At 39.9% G+C, this 12794-nt stretch overlaps 1 protein-coding gene across 1 annotated transcript in view; it reads left to right on the top strand.

Moving 5' to 3' along the window:
- The first annotated feature begins 4261 nt into the window (after positions 1-4261).
- CATSPERE (catsper channel auxiliary subunit epsilon) overlaps positions 4262-12794 on the top strand; it is a 199715-nt gene continuing 191182 nt past the window's right edge. Inside the window, exon 1 of the mRNA XM_069069156.1 lies at positions 4262-4461. Within this exon, the coding sequence (XP_068925257.1) occupies positions 4397-4461 (65 nt within the window). The 5' untranslated portion in view covers positions 4262-4396. The remainder of the gene's footprint in view (positions 4462-12794) is intronic.

Here is a 12794-nt window from a genome sequence, read left to right as displayed (position 1 = left end):
CCCACAACACAGTCAGTCTTAGGACTTGAGATAGTTCTCATAGTTAGCATTTCTTGGGACAATACAGATGTTCTTGGGTATCATAGGAACAGTCATTGTCTCAAGTCTTGGGGGTCATGGCCATTACAGAGTTCTGTAATGGGAACAGGAGTGTAGTACCTGTCGATGAAAAGGAACAGGGACTGTGAACATGTGAAAGATGGCCCTGGGAAATAAGAGGAGCTAAATCCCTCAGTGAGCACCTGGTGCTGGTCCAAGCAATACACTTTGCCAGAGGGTGATATCATCCTGGGTGCAAAGGATTATTGTTATGCCAAGCTTAGGACACAGCCTGCTTGCTGGGTTTTAGCTGAAAGAAACAGGGTATCTCCAAAATATTTTGACATAGTCAAATGCATTTCTAAATTATCCTACATAGAAAATCATTTATCTTATTACTTTTCATATTCTATACTAATTACATGTGAACCCCAGTATAGAGTAACCCAATATGGAACAATTACACCCAACTGAAAAATAACAATAACATTTATATTATGATTACCATGTTCCAGGTACTTTTAAAGTTTGTTATTTTTGTTCAGTCATTTTTAGTTGTGTCCAGTTCTTTTTTTTTTTTACCACATTGGGGGTTTTCTTGACAAAGATACCAGAGTGGTTTGCCATTTCCTTCTCCAGCTCATTTTACAGATGAGGAAATTGAGGAAACAGAGTTAAGTGATTTGCCCAGGGTTCCACAGCAAGTATTTAATCCCCACAACAACCCTGGCAGGTAGGTGCCATCATTATCCCATTCTACACATGAGGAAACTGAGGCAAACAGGTGAATAGCTGAATATCACACAGCTAATTTCTGAGGCTAGATTTGAATTAACATTTTTTCTGATCTGGGGAGTTTCCTAGTATGTCTCCTTACTGCCAAATATCAAATGTGTTTTGCATAATGTTCTAATTTACCATAGTTATCCTAGTAGAACACATCTCACCGTAAATTAGTCCACACAATTTATTTTCAGGACAAAAAACTTCAATCAAATCAGATTTGTGAACAACCATAAATAGTAACATTTAGAACCTCATAGAACCATAAGCAGCCTACTCCTCAAATTTTAGGAAGCCCCAGCTGTCAGCTGTCACATTATAACTTGCTAGGATACTGACTGTCTGAAATTGCTAACAGGTGTTTCTTTAAAAGTTTTCTCATATCCTTCTTATCCCAACAGAACCAAGAGCTTCTCTAAGCTTTTTCCAAACTCCAAACTCTTTCCCCCGTAAACCTCTATTCATGAAGTCAGTACAAATCTGACTTCAGCTTTCCTTAACTTTCTACCTATTTTTTCTTATCCTTACTTGCTTACACTTTCTCTCTTCCTTCCTTTTTATAACTCACCAGGGATCTAGATTATAGCCTACTAATTTACCCAAACAAATTCTGCTGAATCATTTCCAACTGGTTTCCACAAACCAGGAGAAAAAGGAAATGGAAAAAAAAATCCTTCCTTTTCTTATCTATTTTTTCTTTCTCTAGCTGTCCAGAGTGGTAGAGGCAGAAAGAAATCTCAGTTTCTTTTTTATTTCTCATGAAGAGTGTAAGCAAAGCTCAGTGAGAGTAAGTAGATCAGTTTTGAGATGTCATTAGACACACACACACACACACACACATACACATACACATACACACACTCCTACCTACACCTTCTAAGTTCCCTTTCCATCATCAATCATTGTGAATATTTATCCCCATTATCCACAGCCTGGTCCAAGCCCAAGAAATGTGGGGGGTGGGGTTGACTCCCATATGGTGGCTGTTTCCAGGTGGGGTCGGTGAAAATATTTTGGAGATACCCTGTTTTCCAGAACTAAATCCTAACAAGCAGGATGTGTCCTGAGCATGGCATAACAATAATCCTTTGCACTCAGAATATCACCTTCTGGCAAAGTGTATTGTTTGAACTAGCACTAGGTGTTCACTGAGGGATTTAGCTCCCCCTATTTCCCAGGGTCATCCATCAGATGTTCACAATCACTGACAAGCAGGCATTCCTGTTCACGGAATTCTGGTTCTGTGCCCTGAAGGGTTGGCATGACCCCCAAGACTTGAGACAGAACTGTTCCCCAGAGCCTGTGGGAGCAGTAACTCAAGACCTAAAATGATTATATCATGGTCCAGTCCAGAATGTATATAAGACCTGCCTTTGGTCCATCGTGTTAAGCCCTCCTTCATAGGAAAGGGACTTCCGTATTCATACGTCATTTTCCTCACTCTTATGCCCAGACTATCCCGTCTCTAGCCTGTTCTGTTTGTTTGGCTCTGACCATCCACAGGTTAGAGGCCGTTCCGATCAGATTCCGACAGGCTCCTCTTCGGTTTTCTAACCTCCATTTCCATTCCTTAATTCCTTTTCTTCAGTCTTTTCCCTTCCGTTTCAAAAGTCCTCTCAATAGCGCTTAAAAAAAAAATCCATTTTTGCCTAGGCCTTTTTGATCTTTAGGTCCTATTTTTTTAGCGTTCAAAATCAAGACTTTTATCCGGCCGTATTTTCTTCCCATAATTTTCCCAGTCCCTACCAAGCCTTATCTCTTAGTTGTGAACATTTCCTTCTTCCCGAGCTGTAACAGTTTGTGTACTCGAGAGTCCACAGGAAGCTCCCCCTTCCTCCTCCCTTTTGAATACCGCTATTTCCTTGCAATGAGACACTTCTGGTGCTTGCAAGTTCATTGCCTTACTTGCCTCTCTTCTTGGTGCAAAAATAAGAGAGGGGAGAAAAATCAAAATCTGAGTTTGGAGACCTACTTTTCCTTTATCTTTCTGAGATTGGAGAGTTTATTATCCAGTCACCTCACTCTGGCTGACTGCTGGAGAAACCTCTCTGGCCCACCACAGGAAAATGAAAACGTGCCGGCTTCCAGTCAGAATAAAATGGCAAAGTGATTCTCTTGGCTGAGCTTCGACAAAAATTAATAGAAAAATCTTTGTTTGGACCTCGCCCTCAATAATGAAGCAAACCCAGAAAGATAAAATTTAAAGGAGTTTATTGTAGCACCCTAAGTAAAAACCACGTTGAATGAATGAGTCCAGGCGCCAAATTCAAGTCTAGCGCTGTTTTTAAGGACGAGTTTCCCAATAAGAGAAGAGAATCCTAACAGGTACACATTTCTATAGGGGACGCGCCAGTGTTATCTCAGAGAAGACTTTACAGTCTGGGGAATTGCAGATTTCTAAAAGGGGATCAAAGCACATGCAGCTGCCCTTTCCTATGCTTGGGTTGCCAGTCCTAAGGCTACCCTACTTTCCAGTTAGCACCTACTGCTACCCTGCCTTCGGATTGGCACGTCCTCCGGCCACCCCTTAGGAGAGGGCTGGCGGGTACAACTAGGAAAGGGGGATGGGAAATCATGGGTTCACAAATTAATTTGACGGTAGTGGCTAAATTCTGTATAGAATATATGCTTGTTGAGACATTTTTCAGTCCAATGAAGGCAACATAAAAAGGTAAATTTGCTTCTTTATCAGTTATTCCCCTGAGAGGCAAAAAGTCTGTGATTCTCCAGACTCAGAAGTCCAAAGTGATGAAATAATTTTTCACAGACTCCCTCTCCTCTCCCCCCCCCCCCATCCTCCCCAGTACAGTATTCTGTAGGCCACCAGGTTTCTTCCCAGCTTTGGCACTTTGTGAATGGAAAGTTGTTCCCACAGTAGCAGTGGTTGATAATGTTTTTAATCAGTATGTATTATCACTACTGTGTGAATGTTGCTTTTTTTTCTCCCCTCTCTGGCCCTGTAATTTCATTGAGTAGGGGAGCTCCCCCCCACCCCCCACTCCTGCAGGGCAATAAATCATTTGGGGCCTGTGACTTGCCTAGAGTCACCCAGCCATTTAGTATAAAAGGTAGACCTTTTTACTGGAGTCAACTTGACTTGGAGGCAGGAGGCCTTTAATTCACTCCTCCATTCTGCCTCACTACTATAGTCGATAGTACGTTAATAACGCTTGGTTCAGGTGCTCAGAATGCTTTACCAGAAAACTTAATACAAAGCCAACTAGCCAACTTCATTCAATATAAATTCCATCAGTCTTTTCCTTCAGGATTTTAAAGTAATTTTGTCGATTTCCCACAATGCGACCCTCGTTGATAACGCAGCTATAGGTTACACAGGCATGGAAACACCTGGTTTCGTGACACCACTAGGTGCCCACCTTTTTGCCAGTGAAAAGGGGGTTGGGTACTAATTACTGCTCTTTGGCATCGCTCCCTCCCTTCTCAGCCCCAGCGCAAGGCAAAGGCTGGAGCAAGGTTCTAAGGTCGCAACCGCGCGGCTAGTCTGTTGGGTTTAGCGTTCCGACTTCGGGTGCTGGGAAAACGAAGTTGAAGCGGCTGTGAGTTCGTTCTCGTCATGTTTTGGGAGAAAGTCCTCGCTTCCGGAGTATTATTGCTCTGCTACAGCTCAGCTCTTTGGAGGTAACAGACAAACCTGGGGGCAAAGGGTGAGCGATTTCGCTTCCGGAGCGCTGGGAGGCTCCTTTGCGAAGTAGGAAACGTGGCTTGAGCTATTTAGGTTTTATTTAGTCTCCTGCTTGACATGGAAGATAGTGGAGATAGCCACTGATCTTAGAACTCCTCTCACGTTGACCCCATTTCTTTACTAGCTCTCTTTTTCCTCCGAACTCATCCTTCAGTACGTAAGGGTGAGTAGAAACCATCCCATATTTGGCTGACGCTTTGACAACTGCAAACGCTTTTCAAAAATTGAATCAAATGAACAGGACCAATATACCTCCTTTAATAAACCGAAGGTCATGTGAGAATGGATCTCTTTAGCGCTTTGTATAAAAGGGAAGAAGCTGTCAGAATAAGGAAAAGATTTACTTGTCTCCGCTCTTAGAATGTAAGCTCTTTGAAGGGAGAGACTGTGTCTTGCCTTTCTTTGCACCCAAGCACTTAGTATATTGCGCACATAGTAACCACTTACTAAATACTAGTTGATTATCTCACAGGGTTGTTGTGAAGATGCCACAAGGTAATGTAAATCATCTCTGTCTCACCGAAACTGTAACTATCTCTCTCTGGCTAGTAGTAGACAGGAAAAGGTAACAAAGTAGAGTGAGGCTATATGAATGGGAGATTCCCTACCCACTGGAGCTCCTTGTGCTCTAAGTATTGAAATAGTTATCCATTTATCTTTATATAAAGTCAAACCTGTTAACAGTGGTTGCTTAACTAGTATTTTTTCCTGAACTATATCATAAAAGGATAAATAAGCTGATAATTTATTTGTGATATAGAAATCCCTTCTATCCTGATGTTAGTGCATGTTCAGCCTAATATCCTTTAGCATTTATGGCTATAGAATCCTGGATTGAGAATTCAACTTCAAAATTATGTCCCTGAGAAAAGAAAAGATATATCTTTCATGTAAGAAAAAATCAGCTATATTCAGGTCCTCAGGGGACCCCAATTCTTAGTGTTCATGGAATCAGAAGAACTATTCAGACAGGAGAACCAGAAAAGATAAGTGTCATTAAAACTAAGAGTGTATTCAGGAGAAGAGATTCAATCATGTCAACAGCTGCAGAGAGGTCTAGGAAGATGAGGATTGAGAAGTCCATTAGATTTGTCAGTGAAGACATTATTATTAGTATATATAATTATTAAATATAATTGTATTTTCTAAGGCAGACCAGAAAAGGGTATTTAAGCAACAATAGTTGAATCACATAGCATTTTCTGGGTAATTTACCTTCCCTGCCTCTCCCCATCTTCTTCTTGACAGAGACCCTTTCTTCCTACTTTACTGAGATAATAAAGGTGAGCTGCCCGGTTTCTCCTCCTCCAGACTTCAAAACCCTCTCCTGGGGTGAGGAGCCTGCTTGCACCTTCATCCATACTCCTATTCCCCTTGTTCTCCAATTTTTGAGAAAACAAGTTCTTTGAAGGCAAGAAGTAGTTTTGTATTTCCAGTGTCTTGCAGATAACTAGGTACTTAAATGCTTTTTGGTTCATTTGGTCTTCTTTGCCAAAGTCAATCCTGCTTGTTTGCTGGATCTAAACTTTTCCCATCTCCCCTTCATTAATTCCCTTTGTCCTATCTTCATTTTATCCCTAGGAGCTGGCTTCTTGTCAGTTGCCTATAAATTCCTAAAAAGCTTTATGTGAGGCTGTGAAAATGGAGAGAAGGGATCTATACAAGAGATCCTTCAAAGATAGAAGTGATGAGACTCAGTGACAGATTGAGTATGTGGAGTAAGTGTGAGGAGAGACATCAAGGACTGTGAGTCTCCCACTCTGGAAGGATGTTGACATTCTGTAGGATAACAGAGGTTTGGAAGAGGGGAGGGTTTGAGGGGAAAGATAATGAACTCTGTTTTGGACATATTGAATTTGAGATGCCTAGGGGACATGCAGTTTCAGATGTCCAGTAGGCCACTGGAGATTAGGAGAGAAGTTAGGTATGCATAGGGATGTTAAATGAATCTATGGGAACCTGATGGGATTATCAACCAAAGTAGTATAGAGGGAGAAGAGGGCCCAGAAGAGATCCTTAGGGGACCCCAATTCTTAGTGTTCATGACTTAGGACATATATCCAGCAAAAAAGAATCAGAAGAAGTAGTCAGATAGGAGAACCAGAAAAGATAACTGTCGTTAAAACCAAGAGTGTATTCAGGAGAAGAGATTCAATCATGTCAACAGCTGCAGAGAGGTCTAGGAAGATGAAGATTGAGAAGTCCATTAGATTTGTCAGTGAAGACATTATTGGTAACTTTGGAGAGAGCAGTTTCAGTTGAAAGATGAGGTAAGAAGACAAGACTGCAGAGGAGTTAAAAGAGAATGAGAAGTTCCTTCCTTCACGATGGGGAAGGGAGGGAGCACGTTTTCTGCCCTGCAGCTGAAACCAAGATTTCCTGTAACTAGTATTATTGTACTGCAATAATACTACTTCCTTTCATTATTTTACTTGATTCTTTAGATCCTTTATTTTTCCACATGAGTTTTGTTATGATTTTTCTGGTTCTATAAAATATACCTTTGATAATTTGTGCTGATATAACACTAAGACTATAAATTAACTGTCATTATATTGGCATGTCCTAGCTACAAACAATAGATATTCCTCCAGTTATTTAGGTTATTCTTTATGTGATTTGATAGCTTGATTCCCAAGCATTTTATGTGTTTTGTAGTTATTTGGAATAGGATTTCACTTCATATTATTGTCTCTTGGTCTTTGTTATTCTTATTATAGAGAAATGCGGTTGATTTTTAAGGGTTGGTTCATAGCCTGCAACTTTGCCAAAGCTATTGGTTTACTGATTTCCTAGGATTTTAAAAAGTAAATCACCATGTCATTAGCAAATATAAATCATTTTATCTCTACTTATCTTTATACATTTAATTTCTTTCTGTTGTCTTATTGCTAGTATTAGCATTTACAAAATGATATCTGATGAATTGGCATCCTTGCTTTACTCCTCAATTTACTGGATAGATAGACACATTTTATGATATTAAAAAAAATCACTCTATACCTGTGGGGAGCCAGTTGTGAGGAGCCCTGCTATCTGAGAAAGTATGGGAGCTTGGGCTGAGAAAGAATCACTGATCTAGAGGTTGTGAGTGGGTGCACAAAAAGAGACAGGACTCCAGGAATGGTGAAAGTAGAGAGCCAATGTTTATTCTTCCAGACACAAGCTTTATAGAGCCATAATCCAACTCCCTAATAGTTTTCCCCTGAGGACATTGCACACTTCTCTGTTCCCAGGCTGTGGCCATGAATGCCATGCTTATCTTGAGGACCTAATCCTCACACCTGTGTGTTTGAGCTCTTTCCTGGGGGATGGGGAACTGATCCAGGCTCATCAGCGGGCCAAACACCTGAGAGGGCTTGTTCAGCCATCAGGGTCAGAGTCCCTTTGGCCTGTGGTCCTCTACATATAGCTATAGTCTGTGGGTTGTTTTTGGTGTTTTGGGGGTTGTTTGTTTGTTTTGCTTTTTGGAGGAGGGAAGATAGGCCAATTGGGGTTAAGTGACTTGCCCAAGGTCACACAGTTTTGTGTTAAGTGTCTGAGGCCAGATTTGAACTCAGGTCCTCCTGGCTCCAAGACTGGTGCTCTATTCACTGCTCCAGCTAGCCACCCCTTGGTTTTTCTTTTTAAGCATAAATTAATTTTGTACTTTGTCAAAGGTAGGGTTTTTTTTATCTACTGTGATAATCATGTGACTTTGAATGTTTTTGTTTTTAATATGATTATGTTGATTGTTTTCCTAATTTTCAACTATCCTTGCATCCCTGGTATAAATACAAATTGAGCTTGATGAATGGTTTCCTTGATGATCACTGTAATCTGCTTGACAGGAATTAATTTAATTAGGAAATCCTCCCTCTCTTCTAGGTGCAGTTGCCAACAAAATGTCGCTTATGAAGCAAAGTGAATGGTCACTCTTAGCACCAAATCATTTCAGATTGTACCCAATGTGATGTCCCCATCTCCATTTATAGAATCTTTCTCTTCTCCCCTAGGAGCATTCTTCAGTGGGACTCCTTCCCACTCGTGAAATAATATTTTCCCCATCCTTTCCCCCACTTCATTTCCTCCCTTTACTTCCTCATCCATTCTCCTCTAGACAGCCCACCTTTTTCCAGAGAAACTAAAGGAGTTATTTCCCCTTTGTTAACCTTTACTTTATTATAATATTACTATATTACTTCATATATTATTATATAATTATTATCATATATTTTCTCCATTTATCTATTTTTTTCCCCACTCTCTTTCCCTCACATTCTGTGATTCATTCTTCCCCCAAAAAGTGTTATTCATTTGTCAGCAGGGTGTTGTGAGGTTTAGCTCATGATCTTTCACTCCTGTTTCTTCAGCTTCCTTCCTTCTATTTTACTTCTGTTTTCCCCATTGTCTCCTTATATACATTTAGAAAAAAATCTCTTGAGGGGGGCAGTCGATGGTGGAGTAGAAATAGGACTTCCGGGGCTCTGGCTTCCACCTCCCCCAATTCATGTAATAGATGACTCTGAAGAAACTTTGGAGCTACAGAACCCACAAAATGAAACAGAGAAGCTAAGCTTCTGTTGAGGACAGCCCAGCAGGCTGGCAGCAAATGACATTCTGGGAACCCAGCCCAGCGGGAGCGCTGGAGGTTTTAGCCCCAGGGCAGGCCTGACCAACCACTGGCTGGAGGAACTTCAGATCACCAGCAGCTGTGGCGGTTTCCAGAATTATCAACACATAGATGCTAAGGACAAAGTGAGAGGTCAGTGCAGTGTGGACTTTGGGATCCAGTAGTTTCGTGTGTGTCAGCTTTTGCCCCCAGGGCGAGAAACAGCTGAGCCACAGCGGCCCTGCGGTTGCAGCCACATATGGCTGCTTAAGCTCCTGGACTGCAGATTGTAGGGGGACCAAGCGACCAATCTGAGGGGTAATCACTCTTGCTTTAACCTGATTGGATCTGGATTGTGGTCTAGGGTAGAGGTCCTGGGGTGTGTGACTAGCTTGCCAGAGCACGTGGAGGCTTCAGAGAGGGCACCCAACTAATACCTTTGGCAGCTGAGAAAACCCCAGCATTTGGTATGAGGCTCCCCTGTCTGGTAGCAGAGTCCTACTGTGGCAAAAAGCCCAAAAGTCAAGTAATTAAGTGGCGACATGAGTAAATGATGGAAGCAAAGCAAACAGAGGAATCCAACATTAGACTCTTATTTTGGGGACAAAAAGGATCAAAGCATGGAACAGGAGGAAGACAGTGAAGTCAGAACTCCTGGACCAAAAGCTTCCAAGAAAAATAGGAGCTGGTTACAGGTCATAGAGGAGCTTAAGAAGGATTTTGAAAACCAAATAAGAGAAATGGAGGAAAAATTGGGAAGAGAAATGATAACAATGTAAGAAAATTATGAAATGAGAGTCAACAACCTGACTGAAGAAAATAACACCTGAAAAAATAGACTAACTCAAATGGCAAAAGAGGCTCAAAAAGGCAATGAGGAGAGTAATGCCTTAAAAAGCCAAATTTGCCAGATGTAAAAAGAATCTTAAAAGCTCACTGAACAGAATAATTCCTTCAGAATTAGATTGAAGCAAATGGAAGCTAGTGACTTTGTGAGAAATCAAGATACTATTAAACAGATCCAAATAAATGAAAAAAATAGAAGGCAATGTGAAATATCTCATTGGAAAAACCACTGACCTGGAAAATAGATCCAGGAGAGATAATTTAAACATTATTGGACTACCTGAAAGCCATGATCAAAAAAATAACCTAAAAATCATCCTTCAAGAAATTCTCAAGGAAAACTGCCCTGATGTTTTAGTGCCAGAGGGCAAAATAGAGGTTGAAAGAATCTACTGATCACCTCCTGAAAAAGATCCCCAAAAGAAAACTCCTAGGAATAGTATAGCCAGGTTTTGAAATTCCCAGATCGAGGAGAGAATATTATAAGCACCCAGAAAGAAACAATTTGAATATTGTGGAAAAACAATCAGGATAACCTAGGATCTGGCTGCATCTACACTGAGGGATAGAAGGGCTTGGAATATGATACTCCAGAGGTCAAAGGAGCTGGGATTAAAACCAAGAGTAGCAAAACTGAGTATCATGTTTTAGGGGAAAATATAGTCATTCAGCGGAATAGAGGACTTTCAAGCATTCTTGATGAAAAAACCAGAGTTGAATAGAAAATTTGACATTCAGATACAAGAAGCAAGAGAAGCATGAGAAGGTAAACAGGGAAAAGAAATCATAAGGAACTTAACAAAATTGGACTATTTACATTCCTATGTGGAAGAATGATAATTGTAAGTGATGAAACTTTTCTCAGTATGAAAATAGTTGAAAGGAATATATATATATATATATATATATATATATATATATATATGTAGGAGGGCATGCAGGCGTATGAATGCATATGCGAATGTGTGTATATATGTTTACAGGTATACATAGATAGAGGGCACAGGACCAATTTAATAGAAAGGGATGATACTTAAAAGGTGAAATTAAGAGGTGAGAGAAGAATATAATGAGAGGAGATAGGGAGAGACAGAATGAGGTAAATTATCTCATATAAAAGAGGCAAGGGAAAATGGTTACAATGGAGGGGAAGAATAGGAATGCAAAAGGGAATGGGTCAACCTTATTCTCATTGAATTTGGCTTAGGGAGGGAATGACATACACACTAAACAAGGTATCACCCTACAGGAGAGTAGGGGGAAGGGCATGAGAGGGGGGATGATGGAAGGGAGGGAAAGCTGGGGGGGAGGGAAGTTGCAAGTACCCACTTTTGAAAAGGGACAGGATCAAAGTAGAGAATAGAACAAGTGGGAGGTGGGATAGGAGGTAGGGAAATATGTCTTTTTACAATATATCCAGTATGGAAATGTTTTGCATAGCTACACATGTACAACCTATACTGAATTGCTTATCTTCCCAGTAACGGTGGGTGACAAGGGAGGAAGGGAATGAATCTGGAATTCAAAGTTTTAAAATCAAATGTTTAAATGTATGTGTATATATATATATACTATTATTAATATTATTTTACATGTAACTGGGAAATAAGATTTGCAGGCACTGGAGCATAGAGATGCACCATGCCCTACTGGAAAGTGGAAGGGGGTATGGGAGAAGATAATGGGAGACAGCAGATTGGAGGAGGGGATATCCTGTGGGATAGCTATTTTGGGGTAGGAGGGTAGGGGAAAAATGGGGAGAAAATTTGTAACTCAAAATCTCGCAGAAATGAATGAAGTAAACAAAAAGTTAATAAAGCCTCTGATTTGAAAAAATTTAAATTTAATTAAATTTAAAAATAATAATAATAAAAGAAAGAAATCTCTTAATGATATCTGTTCTTTTATTGTTGCTGTATTTATTTGCCTTTCTTTTATTCCTGTTGTCTGAAGTGTTTGAAAAACAAAACAGTTTATTCAGGACCTTTTTAAATTAAAGTTTTGAAGACCTCTTTTTAATTGAACATCCATCATTATTGTTATTATTATTATCATTATTATTAATGGATAGTCTCAATTTTGCAGAGTTTGTCACCTTGATTTGCATCTTGAGATCATTTGCTCTTTGGAACATAGTATTCCTTTCCCTCTTCTAGGTTCTAGTGCATACAGAATAGTCTTGTGTTATTCAACTTTCATTTCCTTTCTATTTGGAGGTCTTCCTGCTAAGTCACTTGCAGAATTTGTTGTATCTCATTGAAATTGTTTAACTATTATGTGTCTTGGAGTTGGCAGCAGAAGGTTTTTGTTTTGTTTTTATGGAGACCATTTGTGGATTCTTTCAATTTGCCCCTTATTGTGTTTTCAGAAGTTATGGGCAGTTGGTTTTTTGGGGGAAGGGGGGGTATTATTTCTTACATTATGATCTTGAGGTTTTCTGACTTGTCATATTCTTTGGGGAAACCTATCCTCCTTAAGTTGTTCTATGTATCCTGTCTTGAAGATAAATGAGTTTTACTTTTATGGAAATCATGTTTTCTTTTAATATTATTGCTCTTTGTTTCTCTTCTTCCAGATTTTCCTTTACTTTTGTGTATTTTTTTTCTCATTCATTCCTCTCTTTTCTTTCTTTGGTGAAGTCTGCCACTGCAGATTCAAGTTTTTCTATTATACTGGTTATTTCTGCTGTGCAGACTCTAAATTCTGCATTTGTGTTTCTTATTTCTCTTTTAAATCATTTGGAAATCTTTCTCCATGGTTCCATACTCTCTTGGGAATCCACAAGGATTCCCTTATCAGGTGTTGATTTGTTTTAATTTGTTTTGCCATATT

This window comes from Petaurus breviceps, unplaced genomic scaffold (genome assembly GCF_028583685.1).
Source record: "Petaurus breviceps papuanus isolate PSGF00001 unplaced genomic scaffold, PetGlider_PUasm1.0 90778, whole genome shotgun sequence".
Lineage (NCBI taxonomy): Eukaryota > Metazoa > Chordata > Mammalia > Diprotodontia > Petauridae > Petaurus > Petaurus breviceps.
Note: the sequence above shows the minus strand (reverse complement) of the source record. Positions and strands in the feature narration are given on the sequence as shown.